Consider the following 18,827-nt stretch of genomic DNA (forward strand, 5'->3'; position numbering starts at 1 on the left):
CTAGTTAACAGATGTATTTAAATGGTTCCTCACAGCATCCTCCAAGGCAACCAAAATGAATGTAGACCCTACCTGCTTAAGTAGCTTCAAGTCACCTGTCCCTGGGACACCCATTGTGTGTGTGTGGGGGGGGGTGCTCATCTCTTCCTGGCTGGATGGAACATACTGATTCAAGAGGCAGCAGGAGATCAGCAGGGCTTGGCAAAGGCATGAATATGGACTCCCCAATCCTTGTTAGTTACAGAACACTCTTAGTAGTTATGGGTGCCAGAATAAAATCAGGACCAATGCATGCTTCCATAAGTATCTTAAAGGAGAGTGTTGTGAGCCATTAAAATATATATATGTCTGTCTTTAAAACTGTCACAGTCTTTAGCAGGCTTTGGAGCAGGGGTGGAGAAGCTGTGGCCATATGCTTGTGAGGAAAGACTGAGTTCCCTCACAAGGAGATCCTGAGCACAGCCCCCAACCATCCTCATGGTCTTTCCACCCAGCATCTGCCCCAGCACGGCTTTCTCTGGTGCTTCCACCATGGCCTCCCTCCACGGGAACCCCATAAACATCCATCATCTTGGCCTTGCATCTTGTCTGCTCTTTGAAACACCTCAGCCCAGTAATAATGTCATACTGGAATATGCCACTTAAGTGGGGGATAAACGTGACACATAGAGAGACCCCTTTCTGTCCCCATTTCTGTCTTCACCTCAAGCCCACCATCTAACCCACTCATGCACACTCACACACACATAGATGCTTGCACACACACCCTGGGATGCAAATGATAACCACCCACCCATCACTGTGAAGCTTGACAGAAAATAATGAGAAACACTAAATCTTTTATAAGGTCAACACTCGCCTTAGCCGAGCAGCTGTCAAACAAGAAAAGAATTTAGCGGTGGAGCCACGAAACTTCCATCGGCTCATTAAACCCAACAGGGCCCGGGCCTGGCGTGGCGGAGGAGACGAGGGGCCTTCCGTTTTGTGTCAGTAATTTGCGGTGGAGAAGGCAGAAGAAACAGCCAGCGCCAAAGGGGCCTGGGGGGCGACTGGGGAATCGTTAGCGCGCCAGGATCGGCCGCAGCTCCTAATTGGAAGCATTGGGCATTATCAACGGAGGATTTGCCTCAGCTCCCTGACAGCTCGTGGGCCCAAAATGATCGCCCACTTGTCAGCGTAAAAGACCATTAAAAACAAACCGTTTTGATTTAATTGGAGGCGGTGCACTGTGGGACCAGGTGAGGAGGCTCAGCAATCGGCTCACCCAGGCTGCACCCCTTCTCCCTCTGTGAGCTGGGCCAGGCCCAGGGGCCAATGTGGGTTGTGTGTGTGTGAGTGCATGCAGACTTTTTGTCTTTCAAAAACTGTCTGAGAAAGGAGTGAATGGGAGACAGGGAGAACTTCACAGCAGCAAGGAGGTCTCTTTTCAATGGGCCTGTCAATAAACACAGTGACAAGCTGAGTTGCTGAGAAGTGGGGGGTCCCTCTTTTCGGAGACCACATGATAGGAGTCTGTTGATTCTATTCTTTTGAGGGGGAGTGTCCCCAGGCCTCCAGACACAGGCGCTTAGCCAACCAACAAGCAATGGAATATCCCAGTGGGTACCCCAAATTCAGCTTGCCCACACCTTCAGAATATCAGAACATAGAAGGTCATGTTTGCTTATCAGTGGACAGCAAGGCTTTCTTTCTCTGTCAGCTCAAGAAAGCTAAGGAGTTAGGACAGGAGATGGCCTGGAAGAGACCTTTCTGAGGACCCTCCGTAAATGGGACAGCCCTGGGGACCTGGGGTATCTCAGCACCATCTCTTTGGGAAAGAGCATGGTCATCTGGTCAACAATCTTACTTGGTCCCTGTAAGTAGCCACTCATAGATTTATTGCCTAAGCACCGGTTGGCTTCTCTGATCAAGGAAAGTACCTCCAAGCACACAAAGCATTTGTTAGGTTAGAATCTGGGAGTGGAGTCACCCTGAAGTCAGGGCCCATGGGCACGGTGTGTTGCTTCTCAAAACTACTGACGCCACAGGAACTCCATAAAAACCACTCACACCACAGGTACTCCATAAACACTAACTGGCTCTTGTCAGTCCTCGAAGAGGAGGGGGCATTCATTTCACTCCATCTCACAAAGCACTCATCTCGTTTATTGCCTATAGCTTCTTTGACAAGACAACACATGCAGGCCCATGCAGTGCTGGAGAGGTGTGCTAGGGAGAGCCAGGGAAGCTCACAGCCGATCCCTTCCCAGACAACTGTTCATTTTGAGAAACGATCAAATGGGAGGAGACACTGGATCCCTGGTGAGCTTCAAACTCCAGGGCTCCAAATTTTGCTGCTGAATTTGGCCAATGGGGATTCCTTAATTACTTTCTCTGGAAATTTCCCCGGTAGTGCTTTCTCAGGTGGTTATCTGAGCCCACCGTTCCTCGGTTGACAGAGTCTTTGATTTTGTACTGTAAATTAAGTCCTTTGCTGTCCCGCTCTTATGGCGCCTCCCTCCACCTCATTGAGTATTCATATAGGCTGTTGAGAAGCTCCTGCAATACTGCTAGGGCAGCCACAGCCACACTCAAACGGTCAGTGCCTCAGCCTGCGGATATTAGGCTTGTAGTCACTATGTCTCATACTGGAATAATGATCAGGAAGACATTCTTCCAGTGTCTTTGAAGAATAACTTTTCCATGGTCAATGACGCTAACAATGTCAAGTCACAAGGAGGAACATCAGAGCAAGTATCCTCAGCTAGATACGAAGAAGGTAAACACCATGTTCTAGACAGTGTCCTGAGGAAATATCAACAGGTGGGACTCTGCTGAGGATAACTCTACCATTAAGTGTGTTCAGTTGGCTATTTAGCTAATATTTGCTATAAAAACAAAAGGATAGATGATGGATGAAAGGACACATGGGCAAATGGATGGAAAGATGGATGGATGGGAAGATGAATGGATACATGAATGCATGAGTGAATGGATGCCTGGATGGATGGATGGATGGATGGATACGTGGATGGATGGATGGATGGATTAAGAACCCACACTGAGATAGCAGAGCCCATAGAAATTTATCTTCTTGAGCTGAAGAGATGGCTCAGCTGTTAAGAACATTGACTGTTCTTCCTGAGGACCCAGGTTCAAATCCCAGCACCCACATGACTGTTCATAACTGTCTGTAACTTCCAGTTCCACCCTCTTCCTGGTCTTCCTGGACACTATACATGCATGTGGTACACAGCCATACATGCAGATAAAACAGTCACATACAGCCCACACTCATACACATAGAAGAAAATTCATCTGCTTTTCTCAATTTAATTTCTAAGTGCAAGGATTTCATTTTCTCCAATATCTGTACCCTGTCTCCTTCCTGGTGATTTGAAGGTACCCATTGGTTTGCATGTGAGGGGAAATAAGATATTCCAGGGTTGTGCAAAGCAGAGCCATCCCGGAGTGAAATTCAGATGTTCTGGGGCCCCTGAGTTGAACACTTTATAACTATTGTTTGGGGTCTGCTTCATGTCAGCCACACTTCCACAGCAGGAGACACAGCGCTAGCATACTATGGGGAGGAATGTAGGTACGGAGGCAGACAGCTGACTTCCAGTCTGGGCCCTATCACTGTCCAGCTGTGTGACCAGGAGCCTGTTTCTCACATACAAAGTCAGTGTCATGTGGTCCATCCATCCTGTGGGGTCACTGTTAGGCTCATGACTTGGCACCCGGCACCAGGCGCTGGCATCGAAGGCAGGGTGGCTGCTACTATTGTGACTATGAAGTGATACACAAATCCCAGCAGTCTCTCCTGAGTGTGCTCCAGTGGGAGCTTTCCCCACAGGGAAGTTGGGGCATGTGACAAGCATCTGTAACCACAACATGTTCAGAAATGTGTAGAAGTACAGTTCCAATTGACAAATCACAGCAAGGGGTAAAGGCAGAGGAGACATTGCTGAAGGCCAGAGGTCACAGTCTGGGTGGTCCCCTATTGTTCCAAGGCAGGACTCTCTACTTCTCACACTCAGAACTCTGCCCCCAAGAGCAGTCAAGAACCTGGCAGCTGTGGAAAAAGTAACTGCCTTGGGAAATTTGCAAAACTGTCATGTTCAAGGGGGGAGCCAGGGATTCAGGGGGCTTCAGAAGCCAGAAATATAACCAGGAGGTGGGAGGCAGAAGGAGACAGATTTGCACTGAACTTGAGAAAGAAGTTGCCAAGGACTGACGGGCCCCTTCAGTCATGGTAAAAGCATCAGTGGGATGGCACTGGAGGCCTCTGGGAGGTGATTAGGGTTACATGAGGTCATCAACAGGAACTCCAGTGATGACACAGGTGGCCATCTGAGGATTCCCCCACTTCTGCCTCCCCATGTTTCTCATCTTTGGGTACAGTAAGAAGGTGTGCTCGTTGAAACCTGCCTGTGCTGCAGACTGAATTTCTAGCCTTCAATGCCAGAGGGCTACAACTGCTGCTGAGGCTGTCCAGCCTAGGGTACTCTGTGATAGCATCCCTGAGAAGCTGGTCCTTAGGGCCTGTCACTAGCAGGCCTGGTTCCCTTTGGAGGGCCCAGCTTGCTGCATGCCACATACACCCATCCTAGTAAATACATAGCTCAAACTCCTGAGCAGTGGCACTGACCTTGACCCAGGGTGCTTTGATAACTGCTTGCCAAAAGTACAGGTCTGGAGGTTGTCACATATCTGCCAGATCAGGTCCTGGAATATTTGAGCCCAGGTGTAGCTATGCTAGAGAGCTGTGGGTGGGAATGGCCAGGCCTAATATAGACCAGAGGTTGTGCTTCTGTATGACCAGCCCCTAGCCAAGCTTTGAATGCACCCATTCCTCCCGACAGCTGTGATCACACTGCAGTGAGGTTGGCAGCCATGAGGCAAGCTGCACTATAGAGCCTGCTTGTGGTTCTCAGCCTGCAAATTTAGCCATTTCCCACAGTTGGTCTGCTTCCCACTTGTAACAAAGCATTCTGAGCCTGGCATCGATGGCCTCTTTCCTCTTTAGCCTTGGGGCCAAGCTGCAATTTAAAAGATGTCAGAGGTTTTTATCAAAGCCTATGGCTTTCAGGGCAGTGGGATGTATGGTTTACAGCAAGGGCTTAAATCAGCCAAAGCAGGGCTGGCCACGACACTCTGGACACCCATCAAAGCCTTACTGCTGTGCCTTTCCCACCCTGCCCCCCAGGCCCTGCAGTTAGCACAGTTGACCCCTGACCTCCGCTTCAGGCCCTCAGCCCTCCTCAGCTCTTGCAGAGCCTGACCCTGGAGGTTGCCAGTCAAAGTCCAAGTCTCTGCTGGTACCTTGCTGGCTATTAACTTGGGCATGTGTAAGCCTGTGAGCCTTAGCTTCCCCATCACCAAGGCATGGGACTCTTTCATGCCTCAGGGAACTGAGAGATGACCATGAAATGGGACAATTCACAGAAGCACCCAGGCTGGTATCTAGGTGGGCCAAGGACATCAGAGAACTTAATCTTCACTTCCCTTTTCCCACTCTACTTCTACCCACAAGTCTGGTTAAACCTCCCACAATTGTTTGTGTTGCTCTAAAACACCATTTCCCAGGATGCTTTTGAGTAGAGCAAGGAAGGAGACCAGGGTGTCCCTTCTTCTCCATAGAAAGCCAGTGAAGGTGTGTTTGCTCTTGTAACAGTTGTGTACGTCCCACCAGCTTATCCACAACAGCAGCTTTATCCCCCTAAATCACTCCATTTATCTGCTGGAACCATGGGTGTCAAGCAGCTTTGGGGTCCATTTCACCAACCGCTTTGGTGCTCCCTGACAGGAGGTGACAAGTGGGACATGGAGGGAGACATTTCAGAAAGGGCAACTCCTCCTTGCATCACAGGATCCTCCCTGAGTCCTCCTTAGCTTAGGGAAGATTTATTCCCTTGGAGATGAGCTAAATGAAGACATTGAGAAACTCAAAAAAATTCCCTCATTCCCAAAAGTCAGCATGAGATTCTCAACATCTTTGGCAATTAGAGATCTGCAGCTGGGCTGAATGGGAAGCTCAGCTTGCCTGGCACAAATGAAGTCATGGGTTCAAGCCCCAGCACTGCATTCCAGGCAGGGTGGAGCAAACCTATAATCCCAGGGCTCAAGAAGTGGAGGCAGGAGGACCAAGAGTTCAAGCCCAAGAGCCAGAGAGACGCTACAGCAGTTAAGAGCACATACCATTCTTGTAGAAAGCCCGAGTTCAGTTCACAGTACACATCTGGCTCACACCCTCCAGCTTCAGGGGATCTGATGTCTTTCGTCTCCGCAGGCACTTGTACTCTCATGTACATACATAATCACACAGACATGCATATAATTTTAAAAATAAGCATGTGAGGCCTGCCTTGGCTACATAGTGAGTCTGAGGCCAGCCTGGGATGCATGAGTCCCTATCTCAAGAAAAAAGAAAAGAAACATAAACATATATTAATAATGTTAAATAAGCTGTCTATATTTTAGGTTGGTTTTCTTTCTCTTCTTTTTTTCTTTCTTTTTTTTCTAAGACAGGATCTCACCATGTAGTTCTAGCTGTCTTGGAACTCACTCTGTAGACCAGGCTGGCCTTGAGCTCACAGCATGCCCAGCTTCTGGTTGGTTTTCAACTTAAAATATTTTCACACCCAGTAGGGAAGAAGAAACTTCTGGATTAAGCTGAAAATCCCCAGGTGCTGGCAGGATTCAGGGGGCTGGGCCATCAAGTGGCAGGACAGGGCCTGTGGGATGCCAGCCTCAGCTCTCTCTTGGTGTCATTTTCTCCAGCACAATTGTGGCAGGCACTCCAAACATCTTTGCTGCTCCAGGTAACTGGCCACCACTTCCTCCTCTGCCCCAGCCCAGCTCTGTCCTTCCCTTCCTGCACCAGATCTTCAGCTCTGGCTGTTTGTGAACATCAATGTCACCCTGAGCAGGAAACCCCAGAAAGTGTCTGATTATGTAAAGTCCCCACTCCTGTCTCCTCCCAGGCAGCTCTCCTGCCTGGATCTGTTTATAATGGGACAGCTGTTTGTAGGGAGGGTGGTCGGCAGCACCAGGCTTCCAAGTCATTCTCCATTCTCCTAATGCCACCTGTGAATATCCCCTTCCTGCCCTCATTGCCCTTCTAGATAACACTGCATGATTCTTACTCCAACTTGAGAGTGACAGGATTCTTAAAATATGCCAGTCTGAGGCTCAGGAAGGGCTACAGGTCTGGCTTCTGTCCTTCCTGCTTGGGTCTGGGAAATGGGATGCCTGGGTTGGGCGTCCACTGGTCCCTCTTTGTGTTAAGTTTTCTGAAGAGGTGGAGGCAGTAGGGTGGACTGGGTTGGAGATGCTCTGGGGTTTAACAGAGAGTTAACTTTGCAGCCAGCTATGATTTGTAGGAGAGCTTAAAGGTGGCAGAGAAAATCCTTTTCTTACATTCAGCAGCCTCTCCTAATCGCTGCTTCTCCGGGTGGCCCTGCTTGGCTGACTGCAGATGCATTTTCTTCCCTCCATCCAGAGACCCAGGAGACCCAAGACAGGGTTAGTCTTCCACAGAAAGAGGAGGCTGATCCCAGCATCCAGAGCACAAGAGCTTGTAAATCAAACTGTTAGCTTAATGGCTTGGGCCATTATTCTAAAGCAGTGGGGCTGAAACCAAAAGCCAAATGAAAATATAGTCAATTTGTTCATACTTTAGTGACTGAAAGACTATGTAATGTTGGTGGGGATTGGCACTGCAGACAGGCAAGGACTAGCAAGGATGGAGTGTCTGGCCAGAGATGAGGCTGGGATGTGCCTTGAGCAAAGCCCCTTTTCTTTCTTTCTCTCTCTCTCTGTGTGTGTGTGTGTGTGTGTGTGTGTGTGTGTGTGTGTGTGTGTGTGTGTGGTGTGTGTGTGTGTGTGTGTGTGTGTGTGTGTGTGTGTGTGTGGTAGGTGTGTAAGTGTGGGGTGTGTGTGTATGTGTGTGATGTGTGTGTGTGGTAGGTGTATATGTGTGATGTGTGTGTGTGTGTGGTAGGTGTGTAAGTGTGGTGTGTGTATGTGTGTGTGTGTGTGAGGTAGGTGTGTGTATGTGATGTGTGTGTGTAATGTACGTGGTGAATGTATGGTATGCACTTGCTTGGATAATAAAATTGTCATTATAGGACCTCCCAAATATGGGGCTGCTAAGTGAACACTGTGTACCTGGGGATAATACCTCCCCAAACTTCCCCCTACTTGTCTGTGTATCTTCCTGTTTGTCAGTCTTGACACCTGTCTGTCCATCTTGTGTCAATTCAATAGCTGGTAACTCCATGGCAGCAGCAGTGGCCAAAGTTATTTTGGCTCAGTCACCACCACATCCTCAGATTCTGAACAGGACCTGGCCTGAAGGTATTCAACGGACAAATTTGTGAATGAATGAGTGAGTGGGTGGATGAGCAAATGAACTGATAGGCAATTGAGCAAGTGAACAGATGGATGGATGAATAAATGAACAGATGAATGAACGAACGAATGAACAATGGCCTCCGTCCTCAGGGCATGTACTGCCGGCTTGCTGTGAGCCAGGAGCTCTGCTTAAGTCTGCACACACATGTCCTGCCAGAGAAGTTCCTTAGCACATTTAACAGAAAAGAGTGTGAGTCTTAGACAGGCAAAGCTATTTGACAGAATAAGGTACTGCTGGACACTGGATGCTCTCTTGTACACACAGGTATCATACCAGGCCATTCTCACCCCCCTGTCACTGGCCTCCATCTTACTCCACTGTCCCCAGCACACATTGCAGACAGCATGAGAGTTCCCATAACACTGGGAACAGAGAGCGTCAGCCCAGTGGCTTTTTCTTTCATGGGGTGGGGGTGATGACTCCATATCCCCCATAGGAGAACTCAAGAAAGAGACTGAGCTATTCTCCTAATGATCTAGGGTTTTTCACTTCCAAGAGTCCTCACTCCAACCACGTGACTCCATGGCCAAGTAAGAGGAAACCATGGAGTCAGTCCTGAACAGCCCTCTCAGGCCTGAGCCTACTCTCTCCTTTTTCAATGTGAAGATTGATGCTCCAAACTCCCAGCCTCTCAACCGGGCCCTCACAGTATGAACATCCCGGCTGGAAGGCTCCAAACCAGCTGCTGGGTAACCCTCCACCCTGGCACTGCTACCTCCTGCTAATTGCAGGACACAGAGACCAGAAAGAAGCCAGGGCTACCAGAGGCCCCTCCTGCCGGGGCCCACTACAGGGACGTGCCACTGCCTTGCTTGGCCTCTCCTCACCCTGTGGTCCAGAGGTCTTCCCAGCTTCCCTTAGGGCTGGCTGAGAGGGAGCAGAAAGTAGCCTGTCTGACACGATGACCCAGCCGCGGGGTGGCTGCCCCACCCTGCCTGCTGCTTTTCCATGTGAAAGGTGTTTAATTATTTCTGACAGAGTTCAGCCTCGACATCTGTTCATGAGCGGGGAGGGTCCATTTAGGTTATCCATCACTGTGACAGGTTCAACTTTTTTGGAAGTGCATTTTCCCATCATAATGGAGCCAGGGCAGGGGCGGCAGAGCAGCAGTGACCCAAACAAAGACCCTCCTGGGGCTTCATGTACCATGAAACGACAGCAGCCAAACCTGTCCCCAGCGTGCTTTCCAAGCAAAGGCCCTGTGTTGGCAGCGGGGATGTGGCGGTGCTGGGGCATCTGTGTGGGTAGGAGGGTGTCATTGTGCCTGTGAGAGGCTTGGAAAATCTTTGGTCACTCTGGGCTGGTTAACCATTCATTCATTCACTCATTCATTCATTCATTCCAAGGGTTACTCACCACCTCGTCTGTGCCAGGCACCCTGCTTAGCTCTGGGGACATGACTAGGGCCTTGAAGCCTGGTTCTTGTGGACTTACTCTTTATGAAGGAAGATGAAAGTCTGTCTAGTTAATCACCTGACTGCCAAGTTGCTAAGTTCTTCAAAGGGAAGCAGCAAGGCCTGAGGCGCCCCTTGGTGATGGGGGGGGGGGGACGGACCTGGTGGGGTTGTGGCAGAGTCAGGAAGGAATCTCAGGAGCCCCTGGATTAAGGCAGCTCTATCCGCAGCATCCACACTGGTGCACTGGTACCTACAAAATTGTGCTCATCTAACACTTGGTACTGCAGGCTCAGTCAATATTGCTATTGGTCTGTGTCCTATAACAGCAGCTCTTGGGGGTTTAAGAGACTCTGCTGGGCAGATAATGCAGATGAGAAGTCCTACTCAAAGAACCTGGCACATATGCTATGTTCCAGGGCCTGTGTGATGGGTGACTGGTGCACTAACTTGAAGGATCCCAGGGGTGTCCTTGGAAGACACAGAGGGAAGGCTTAGGGCTCACTCCTGCCCTTTTGTCTCAACTAGTTAGTGTGTTACCAGCATGGGTATGAAGGCATAATCCAAGGATCCAAGCTAGCCATTCTAGGGAGTCTGGAGATGCACTGGACTCACTTCACCTGCAAGGCACAGTTGGGGTATTTGTTTTGAGGATAAAATGACATTGTCTATACCACATTAGCCACACATGACACCTGCCACCAGAAAGAGTTGTCATTGCTGGGTCACTACTACTCCTAACAGCACCTCAGAAGTCCTAATGAGTAGCAGAGCTCCCCAGACCCTGACACAAACCCCCTCTCTTGCAAACAGAAACACTGAATTATTTCTACCCTCGAGCTCCTGTCAGGACCAGCTACTGTAAAAATAGAGGCCACCTGGAGGGCATCTTGTGCCTTTGGGAGCTGGGGGTCCTGGTGCCCCTCTGGCAATGTCATCCAGATGCCTACATGCATTTGGTCACTGGCATAATAGGAAAAAAAGGGCCAAGGAGGAAATGAAACAGAGGAGGGTCCCGGGAGGAGGTTGTGAACAACGGAATGCTGTAGCAGGATCTGTGCGGGACACTGAGAGAGATGGAGAAACGGGAGGGTTTTGCTGTTGAGGCTCCTCGCTGACAGGTGCTAAGAAGTGGCAGTGTGTCCATGACTCCTGCCACCTCCTGATCAGTGTCTGGTCATGTTCTTTCGGTGACATTTGCTGTGAGCTCAGCAGAGGCCTGGGCTGATGGGCAGCAGGGCACATGGTCACTGACATATGTCGATGGAGGCCACTTGGGCAGGACACGAGAGGCTGCATCCAGTGGGCCAAAGCAGCTTTGCTGCCGAAGCTCAGCAGCTTGTTCAAGTGCATTAGGCTCAGGAAGGCAGCGGCCCCTGCACTGTCTAACTCGCAGTTTTAAGCAGCACAGCCGGGCTGGCTGGCTGGCTGGGAATATTGCTTGTGCAGCTGTCTTGATGGGGCCGGGGACGTCCCTCATGACCTTCAGGAAAGACTCTTTCTGCCTGGGTTGGGTACACACAGCCTATGCAGCCTCTTTCTTGTCCTGAACCCAGCATTTTCAGCCTTCCAGTTCCCTTAGTCTGTACAATGCTACTTCCCCTACCCTCCACACACACACTGTCCTTGTCCTGCTAAAAATTGCTGAACGTGTGTCTCTGTCTGGGTATTACAAGACCACATGGGCGAAAGAACACAAAGTCAGCTCAAAAGCCAGAGTGTAGCCTAGCCCCTGCATCATGATTCATCTTCACTCAGCACCCGCCCAGGGCAGGAACCTGAAGTCATTGTCTATCAACAGGATACCATCATTCAGGTATATTAGCAGTGAGGGCACAAGCTTGTTTCCTGTCTGGGTACATCTTTCCCTTACAAGATACATTAGGACCCTGTCACTAGAGCTATGCTTCTATGCAAGACAGCCTCTGCCTCCAGGTAGCCAGCCATCACATGCTGAGATGACCTGAAATCTCCCAAGACTCTGCCTCTTCCCAGCATTCTCCATGTTTCCTGTCTATAAAACAGGTCAATATCAGCAGGTTACCCATGGGAGCGTATCAAGAGTCTTAGCTGAGGGCTGATGGGGTGGGGAAGCAGAGACAGGAGGATACCCAGAAGCTGTGGGCCAGTTAGCCTTCTGTACAACCAACACAAGAATCCACCTGGCTTCAGGTGACACGCAAGGCTGTCCTCATCATAGACATCTGCATTCACATACATGCACACATATGCCTACTACCCTATCTCTGGTCACACACTAAACGCACATTTAGAAAAATAGAATCTGCTGAGCTAAGTGGGCTCCGAACCTGGATAGAGGAAAAGTTCACAGATGTTGGGTATCATCTGCTGCTGTGTTCTGAGCATCAACAGTCGGAAGCCCACAGAACTCTGTGACAAGTGAGCATCAGCTAGCCCAGCTTTGGTGCAGAAGGAGGTGGGTGAAAGGGCCACTGACCTTCTGGAAGTGAGGCATGTGCCAGAGAGTATCCAGCTTCACGGGCGGCTTGTACTTCCTCAACTGACTGCTCCTGGTCTCGTACAGCTTTCCCAGGATCACCTGCAGGCCAGAAAGTCAGGGGTAAGATGCTCGCCATGCAGCCTGGAGGCTTCAGAATTGCCATGGAAACAAACCCTTGAACATGTCTGGAGTAATATCTAGATTGGGCTAATTGAGGAGAGAAGACTCCCACTAATGTGAGCACTAACATCACACGGCCTGGGGTCCTGGACCGAATGGAAAAAGAGAAAGTGAGCTGAGCAAAGGCATCCATCTCTCCCTGCTTGCTGGTTGATGGAATGTAACTCCACCTCCATGCCCTCTCCACCGGGATATCTAGACGTATCTTCAAACAGTGAGCCAAAAGAAACCCTTCCCACTTTAAGTCATTTTTTTTGTCATGCATGTCACAGCAACGATACAACGAAAACACCAGGGCAATGACCAAGGAGCTCTGGGGCAGCAGCTGCGGTTGCTGGGTGACAGACTCGAGGGTCACTTTCCTCCAGGCTTTTCTCTTCGGCCATTTCACAGCCCAGCACCACTGGCCCTGCCCCCTGTGCGCAGTTCACGGTTGCTTTGATTTCTGGATGCCTCGAGCAGTAGCTGTGAGGGAGTTACCCTTAACCCCCCCTGCCTGTGGCTCACACAGAACCCTATTATCTGTATGAAGAAATGTATGACTCAACAGGGTGTCACTGTCACATGGAGCAGGTCCATATGATGGCCTGCCCAGGAGGAGGAAGGATGGTGAGTGTCTTGAGAGGGGCATGAGCTCCTTTAGAGCCTGGGAAGTCTGTCTCTAGGGGGTTCCAAAAGTGGGGGAAGCCCATCCCTTCTGAACCCTGATTCCATGCCCACTAATAGGTATCAGCAGGTCATAGCCAGTCCTGTAGTTCATGGTGTCTGTTCAGAACTGAGTTGTGTCCCTTCTAAACTCAGATGATGCAGCTGGTCCTAGCCCTTGTGCTCTGTGTGGAGGTGAAGCTCATCAAGTATGGCTTCCAACTCAACACAGCTAGAGCTCTTAGAACAACAACTGTTTTGTTTTGGTTTTTGTTTGTTTTTTGAGACAGAGTTTCTCTGTGTAGCCCTGGCGGTCCTGGAACGAGCTCTGTAGACCAGACTGGCCTCAAACTCACAGAGATTCGCCTGCCTCTGCCTCCTGAATGCTGAAATAAATGTATGTACCACTACCACCCAGGTTTTAACTGGAGCCTCTAGAACAAGGGGGTGAGTGATAAGTGTTCTACCTCCAGCATGTCAGGACACAGTGGAATGTGGCCACCTGTAGCCAAGCAGTGAGACCTTAGCAGAGGTCAGTCCAGCGGGTGCCTTGAACTTGGAGTCACAGAGCTGGGAGATGTTAGAGCCATACCTGGAGTAGTGAGGTGGGGGATGAGGAGGCACAGGCACCCAGTGTGTTCCAGCCTCTCTAGAAGGGCCTCCTTGGCCTGTCCCTCTGCTTCCTTCCTGCATTCTTTGTTGTGGTAGTTCCCTGGGGACAGTCGATGGGGTAGGCTGGGGATTGAAGCTTGGCTGGCCTACATCTGAATTCCACATGTTTCTATAAAGGTTGTGGCACCATTTGTGGCATATGAGCGCAAGCTGTAAAAGGGCCTTCTTCCTCTTCCTAGAACTCTTCCAGCTGTGTTAGCCCGAAAGTATAGAACTCTAGGCCACGGCTTAATGTGACCTAGGTAGAAGCAAATGTCTGTGACAACCTGAGAACTGGAGGAAGGGGAAATGGCTTTGTCTCCACAGATTAATATGGTGGCACCGTACTGCTAATGTAATGTCCACAAGTAACTTTCAAGCCTTAGGCTGGATATTCGCTCTGCCTTCACAAGGTTGAGACTTTAAGTCAAGGCAGAGAAGCTATCTAATCAGGTGGCCAAGCTGGACTTAAGAATACAACAGACAGCCCTGTGGTCTTTCCAATGCTCCATTTCCCTGTCTAGATGGAGTGTGCCAATGCCTGACCAGCACAGTTTTTGTAAGAGCTGCTCGTGGGTGCTTTGAGCAGAGTAGCTAACCCAAAGTTCATTAGATGTCAGTTGTCACCAAGAACTTCATTAGGGGGTCATTTCTGTCCAAGATTCAGGGTCCCCTTAGCAGCATGCTGGCTGATGGCAGAGCCAGGCGTCCTCTGGGATGTGGGTGGTTTGGCCTTAAAGACAGATCATCTTTTCAAGCCTGGTAAATTGTGATTAGCTCAGACAGTGGCCCCAGCATCTGGCATCATCACAGAATATGCAAGACAACAAGATACCTACAAAGACTTGGAGCAGGGTGCTGGGGAGACAGTTCAGTGGGTAAAGCCCTTGCCAGGCAAGTGTGAGGACCTGAGTTCAGATCCCTGGTACTCACATAAAAAGCAAGGTGTGGTGATATGTGTCTGTAACTTCAGCTTTGGGGAGGTAGAGCTAGGCAGATGTGGGGGCTTGATGGGCAGATAGACTAGATGAACCAGTGAGCTCCAGTTTAGTTAGAGACTGTCTTAAAAGACAAGGTGAGACCAATTGAGGAAGCCAGTGTTGACCTGTGGCTTCCAACACACACACACACACACACACACACACACACACACACACACACACACATAAACACACACACACACACACACACACACACGAAAAGAGAATTCTGAGGCTGGCTTTCTGTTTTCTGCGTGCCTGCCTGCTGTGTGCTAGGGCATAGGACTCAGGACATTATAGCCCCAAACCACTACCTCAGCCTCTCGGAAAGACATCCCAGGAAGTTCCTCCATCACTCTCATGCTGCCGCCCTTATCCTTGAGGTGGGACCTGCATCCTAGGAAGAAGGGCCCTGAGACCTCTGGAGGCCTGCTTTCCTACAGGAGGAAGGGACCACCTTGTCTCTGAAAATGCAGGGCACAGAGGAGAATCCGAACACACTTACCTTGCAGGGTCACTATCTGATCGTATTCTACTTACTCATCTTTCCCAGGGCCATCACCACCTCCACCCCAATACAAAAATGCACAGGCCTGTTTCTTTGGGTCTTCACTTCTTTGCGAAGATTCCTGAGCCAGGGGGAGTTTTTAATCCACATGCTTTTTTCCTGCTCGTATAACATCCTTAAAATATTTTGATTCATATACATGGGGGCATGTATACATATATACAACTGCCTGCAAAGGTCAGAGGTGCTTGAGTCCTCTGGAGCTGGAGTCATTGTAAGCCACCAGACATAGGTGCTAGAAACTGAACTCAGGTCCTCTAGGAGAGCAGTATATTTTCTTAGGCCCTGAGCCATCTCTCCAGCCCCTCTGCCTCATCTCTTTTATCACACTGGCCTCAGCTATGAACCCACAGGGTAGGAAACCACTTCTACACAGGTGTGTTAAAGAACTGGTGTGAGAGAGTTCCTGTTGCCTCCTCAGTTGATCCAGAACTGGGACTGCCAAGTCAAATCCCATACTTTTTAGATTTCCCTGGAATAGAGCACCAACCAGGTATGGTCTCTCGAAGTCTGGAATACTTTAAAGGAAAAGCCTTAGAGTACTTCAAAATGTGTGGGGCAGCATAGAGAAAAGCAGGGAGCATTTTTCTGGTAAAATCTCACCAAAGCAACTTCCTGCCCATTGCTAATGACTCACATCAGTAGCAACTGAAGGATTTGGGAGTGCAACGGGGACCCCAGCTCCCACTTCTCTGTGCTGTCCTGGCTTCTCCACATAGCTTTCCCTGCCTAGGATGTAGGATAAGGATGCCTCCTGGAAGCCAGTATGAGAAGATGTGTTCCCCATGAGAGGATTTCTCACTACTTAGTAACAAAATGCTTTCCTGCTGTTTAAGAAAACCATGTTCTTGGGCTGGAGAGATGGCTCAGAGGTTAAGAGCACTGGCTGCTCTTCCAGAGGTTCTGAGTCCAATTCCCAACAACCATATGGTGGCTCACAACCATCCGTTATGAGATCTGGAGCCCTCTTCTGGTGTGCAGATATACATGGAAGCATAATGTTGTATAAATAATAAACAAATAAAATTTTAAAAAAAGAAAAAGAAAAAAGGCCGGGCGTTGGTGGCACACGCCTTTAATCCCAGCACTCGGGAGGCAGAGGCAGGCGGATCTCTGTGAGTTCCAGGCCAGCCTGGTCTCCAGAGCAAGTGCCAGGATAGGATCCAAAGCTACACAGAGAAACCCTGTCTCAAAAAAAAAAAAAAGAAAGAAAGAAAGAAAGAAAGGAAAAAGAAAGGAAACGTTCTTTAACACACCCTTGTAGAAGTGGTTTCCTACCCTGTCATACTAGCCAGTGTGGGAAACATGTCTGTCTAGGCTGGTGGAATTAGAGCCTAGTTTCCTCTGTAGGAAGTCAGACAGGGGTTCAGGGAAAAATCTCCATGAAAGAGTCAATGTGACTGGGTCCTGATCACAGCTGAGAGGTGACAGGGCCTGCTGACTGGTGTCTAGCCATCTTTTACACAATTCAGAATTAAGTGTGAGTGGAAGCTGACCATCGCTGAGACTGGTCCAGGTCTGAATTTCATTGCAGCAGGATGTGCCTGGACCCCTGGATCCTGCCCCAACCATATACACTGATGCTGACTCTTCTCTTCCCCCCGCCAAGCTTCAGCCCCTCAGAAGTGGGGGCAGGGCTACCTTCTGTTTCTTCTCCAGTTTGATGGCTTGCTGAGTGGCCTTCTGCTCCTGTACCCACAGCTGCTGGTACCGATGTTGTAAAAGGTCAAAGAAGGGTGTGGACGGCCTGTGGGGAGAAGGTTACGTAGAGCTTGAGGCCTGGGGAAGACCAGGACACCCACACACAGAACAGACATCTCCCTCTCCACAGGACACAGGCCCCACCATCACCAGCTGCAGGCCACATCACCTTCCCCAGGGCCAGCAAAGTCTTCTGGTAGCTCCCAGAAACCACAGAGAATTGGTTCCCATGCTCTGCAAACATGGGGAGCCTCCAAGTATTAGCAGGATGGAACAAAGATTCTGTCCTTGGACTGATGTTGGATAGGGTTCATAGGTTCTTTGGGTCCCTTTCTGTTATGCCCCACCCACCCTGGGTTAGGGTTCATAGGTTCCCCAGATCTCAACTTTGCACAAGGAGCCATCTCTTTCTGAAACAGCACTAGATGTCTTCATCACATGCATCTTGGATCACTGAGCCAGTCCTGAGTGCTCTGCAGGTGCTGTCAGTTAGGTACTCGCTTTAGGTACTGTCTGCAGGTACCATCCTTTGTCATCTCAGCTGTGAAGAGGAGAGGCCGGTCCCAGAGCAGTGTGGGACAGCACTCCAAGTGAGGTTGGTTGAGCCACAAACTTCAAAGATAACATAGATCTAAGTCCTTCCAAGATGGGTGGGGAACCAATCCCAGATTGGGGCTGAGCTCTAAACAGCTTGCAAGATAGAATAAGCAGGTGCCCTGTATAACAAGGTCATAAAAAAAGGAGACTGTAGTGAGGCCATTTCTTTTGCCTTCCATCTCTGTGCCCCTTGCAGAGCTTCCAACAGCCCCGTGTTGGGCCAGAGTATTTGGAAGTTTACCACCTATGTGGTTTATCACAGCCACTATGAGGAGAGCCAGGGAAAGAAATTGCCATTTTCAGTGGAAAACAAGTGATAGTTACTGGCTGCGGTGACTGTACTTTGGGTGTGCATTGCCTGCTCCCTTCTTTATAGTAAGGCACAGAATGAAGATTATTTAAGAGATGTGTTCTGAAAATTGGATTAAACCCTTGAGCACTTATTACTAAATAAAATTGTAAATAAACTAAAAAAAAAAAAAGTGTCCAAATGTGTAGGGTAAAAGAGCCAGCCAAAGAAACTCACCCTAACCCTGAAACCAGTACCACAGAAATACACTTTGGCCCTAGAATCAGAGCCAGTAAAAGATATATGTCCTGGCCCTAAAATTAGAACCAAAAGGCTAAAAAGGACCAGTGAAAGAAACACACTTTGGCCCTGAAACCAGAGCCAAATCTGTACCTGACCAACTAAGCAGAAAACCAATCCCTGAGCAGGAAAACAAATCAATCTCTGAGCACTAGATCTAGACAATCTGAGCTCAGGGGACTGAAATCTGACCAATCCCTACCCTGGAAATCTCCCTGGAAAAAACTCCACCCCTAAGAAGCCCAATTTAAGCCTAACACCTGTTCAGTTTGCTACTGCCTTTTTCCACCCTGGCAGAGGGCAGCCATTCTCCTGGATTCTTCCCTCCCGATAAATCTCTTGAATGAGGTTTGGATAAGACCTTTCACCTGAGCAGAGGCTGAGCCTGGGCAGAGTACAGCAAGGCTGTAACACTTTGGCCTGGAAAACCTTACCCTAGTGAGCAGAGTTGCTAACTACACTCTAGGGGACCAGAGCCAAACTGTAACAACTTCTCTAGGGAAACCCTCCCCTGCTGGAGCAGAGTTACTATATTGGGGAAGCCTTTCCTGAGCAGGCTTGTAATCTGCTAAGCACTGTGACCTGTGGTATTCTGGCTCCCAGTTGCCAGAATATTTTTCCATTGGAGCTGTAACACTTAGTATTCCTTGGCTCCCAACTGCC

At 49.4% G+C, this 18,827-nt stretch overlaps 1 protein-coding gene across 1 annotated transcript in view; it reads right to left on the bottom strand.

The window, feature by feature from the left end:
* Cfap77 (cilia and flagella associated protein 77) overlaps positions 1-18,827 on the bottom strand; it is a 123,450-nt gene that overhangs the window by 14,374 nt on the left and 90,249 nt on the right. Inside the window, exons 4-5 of the mRNA XM_027423083.2 lie at positions 16,919-17,024; positions 12,251-12,352 (exon numbers count right to left, since the gene is read on the bottom strand). Coding sequence (XP_027278884.1) covers positions 12,251-12,352; positions 16,919-17,024 — 208 coding nt within the window. The remainder of the gene's footprint in view (positions 1-12,250; positions 12,353-16,918; positions 17,025-18,827) is intronic.

The sequence above is a fragment of the Cricetulus griseus genome, chromosome 6, assembly GCF_003668045.3.
Source record: "Cricetulus griseus strain 17A/GY chromosome 6, alternate assembly CriGri-PICRH-1.0, whole genome shotgun sequence".
Lineage (NCBI taxonomy): Eukaryota > Metazoa > Chordata > Mammalia > Rodentia > Cricetidae > Cricetulus > Cricetulus griseus.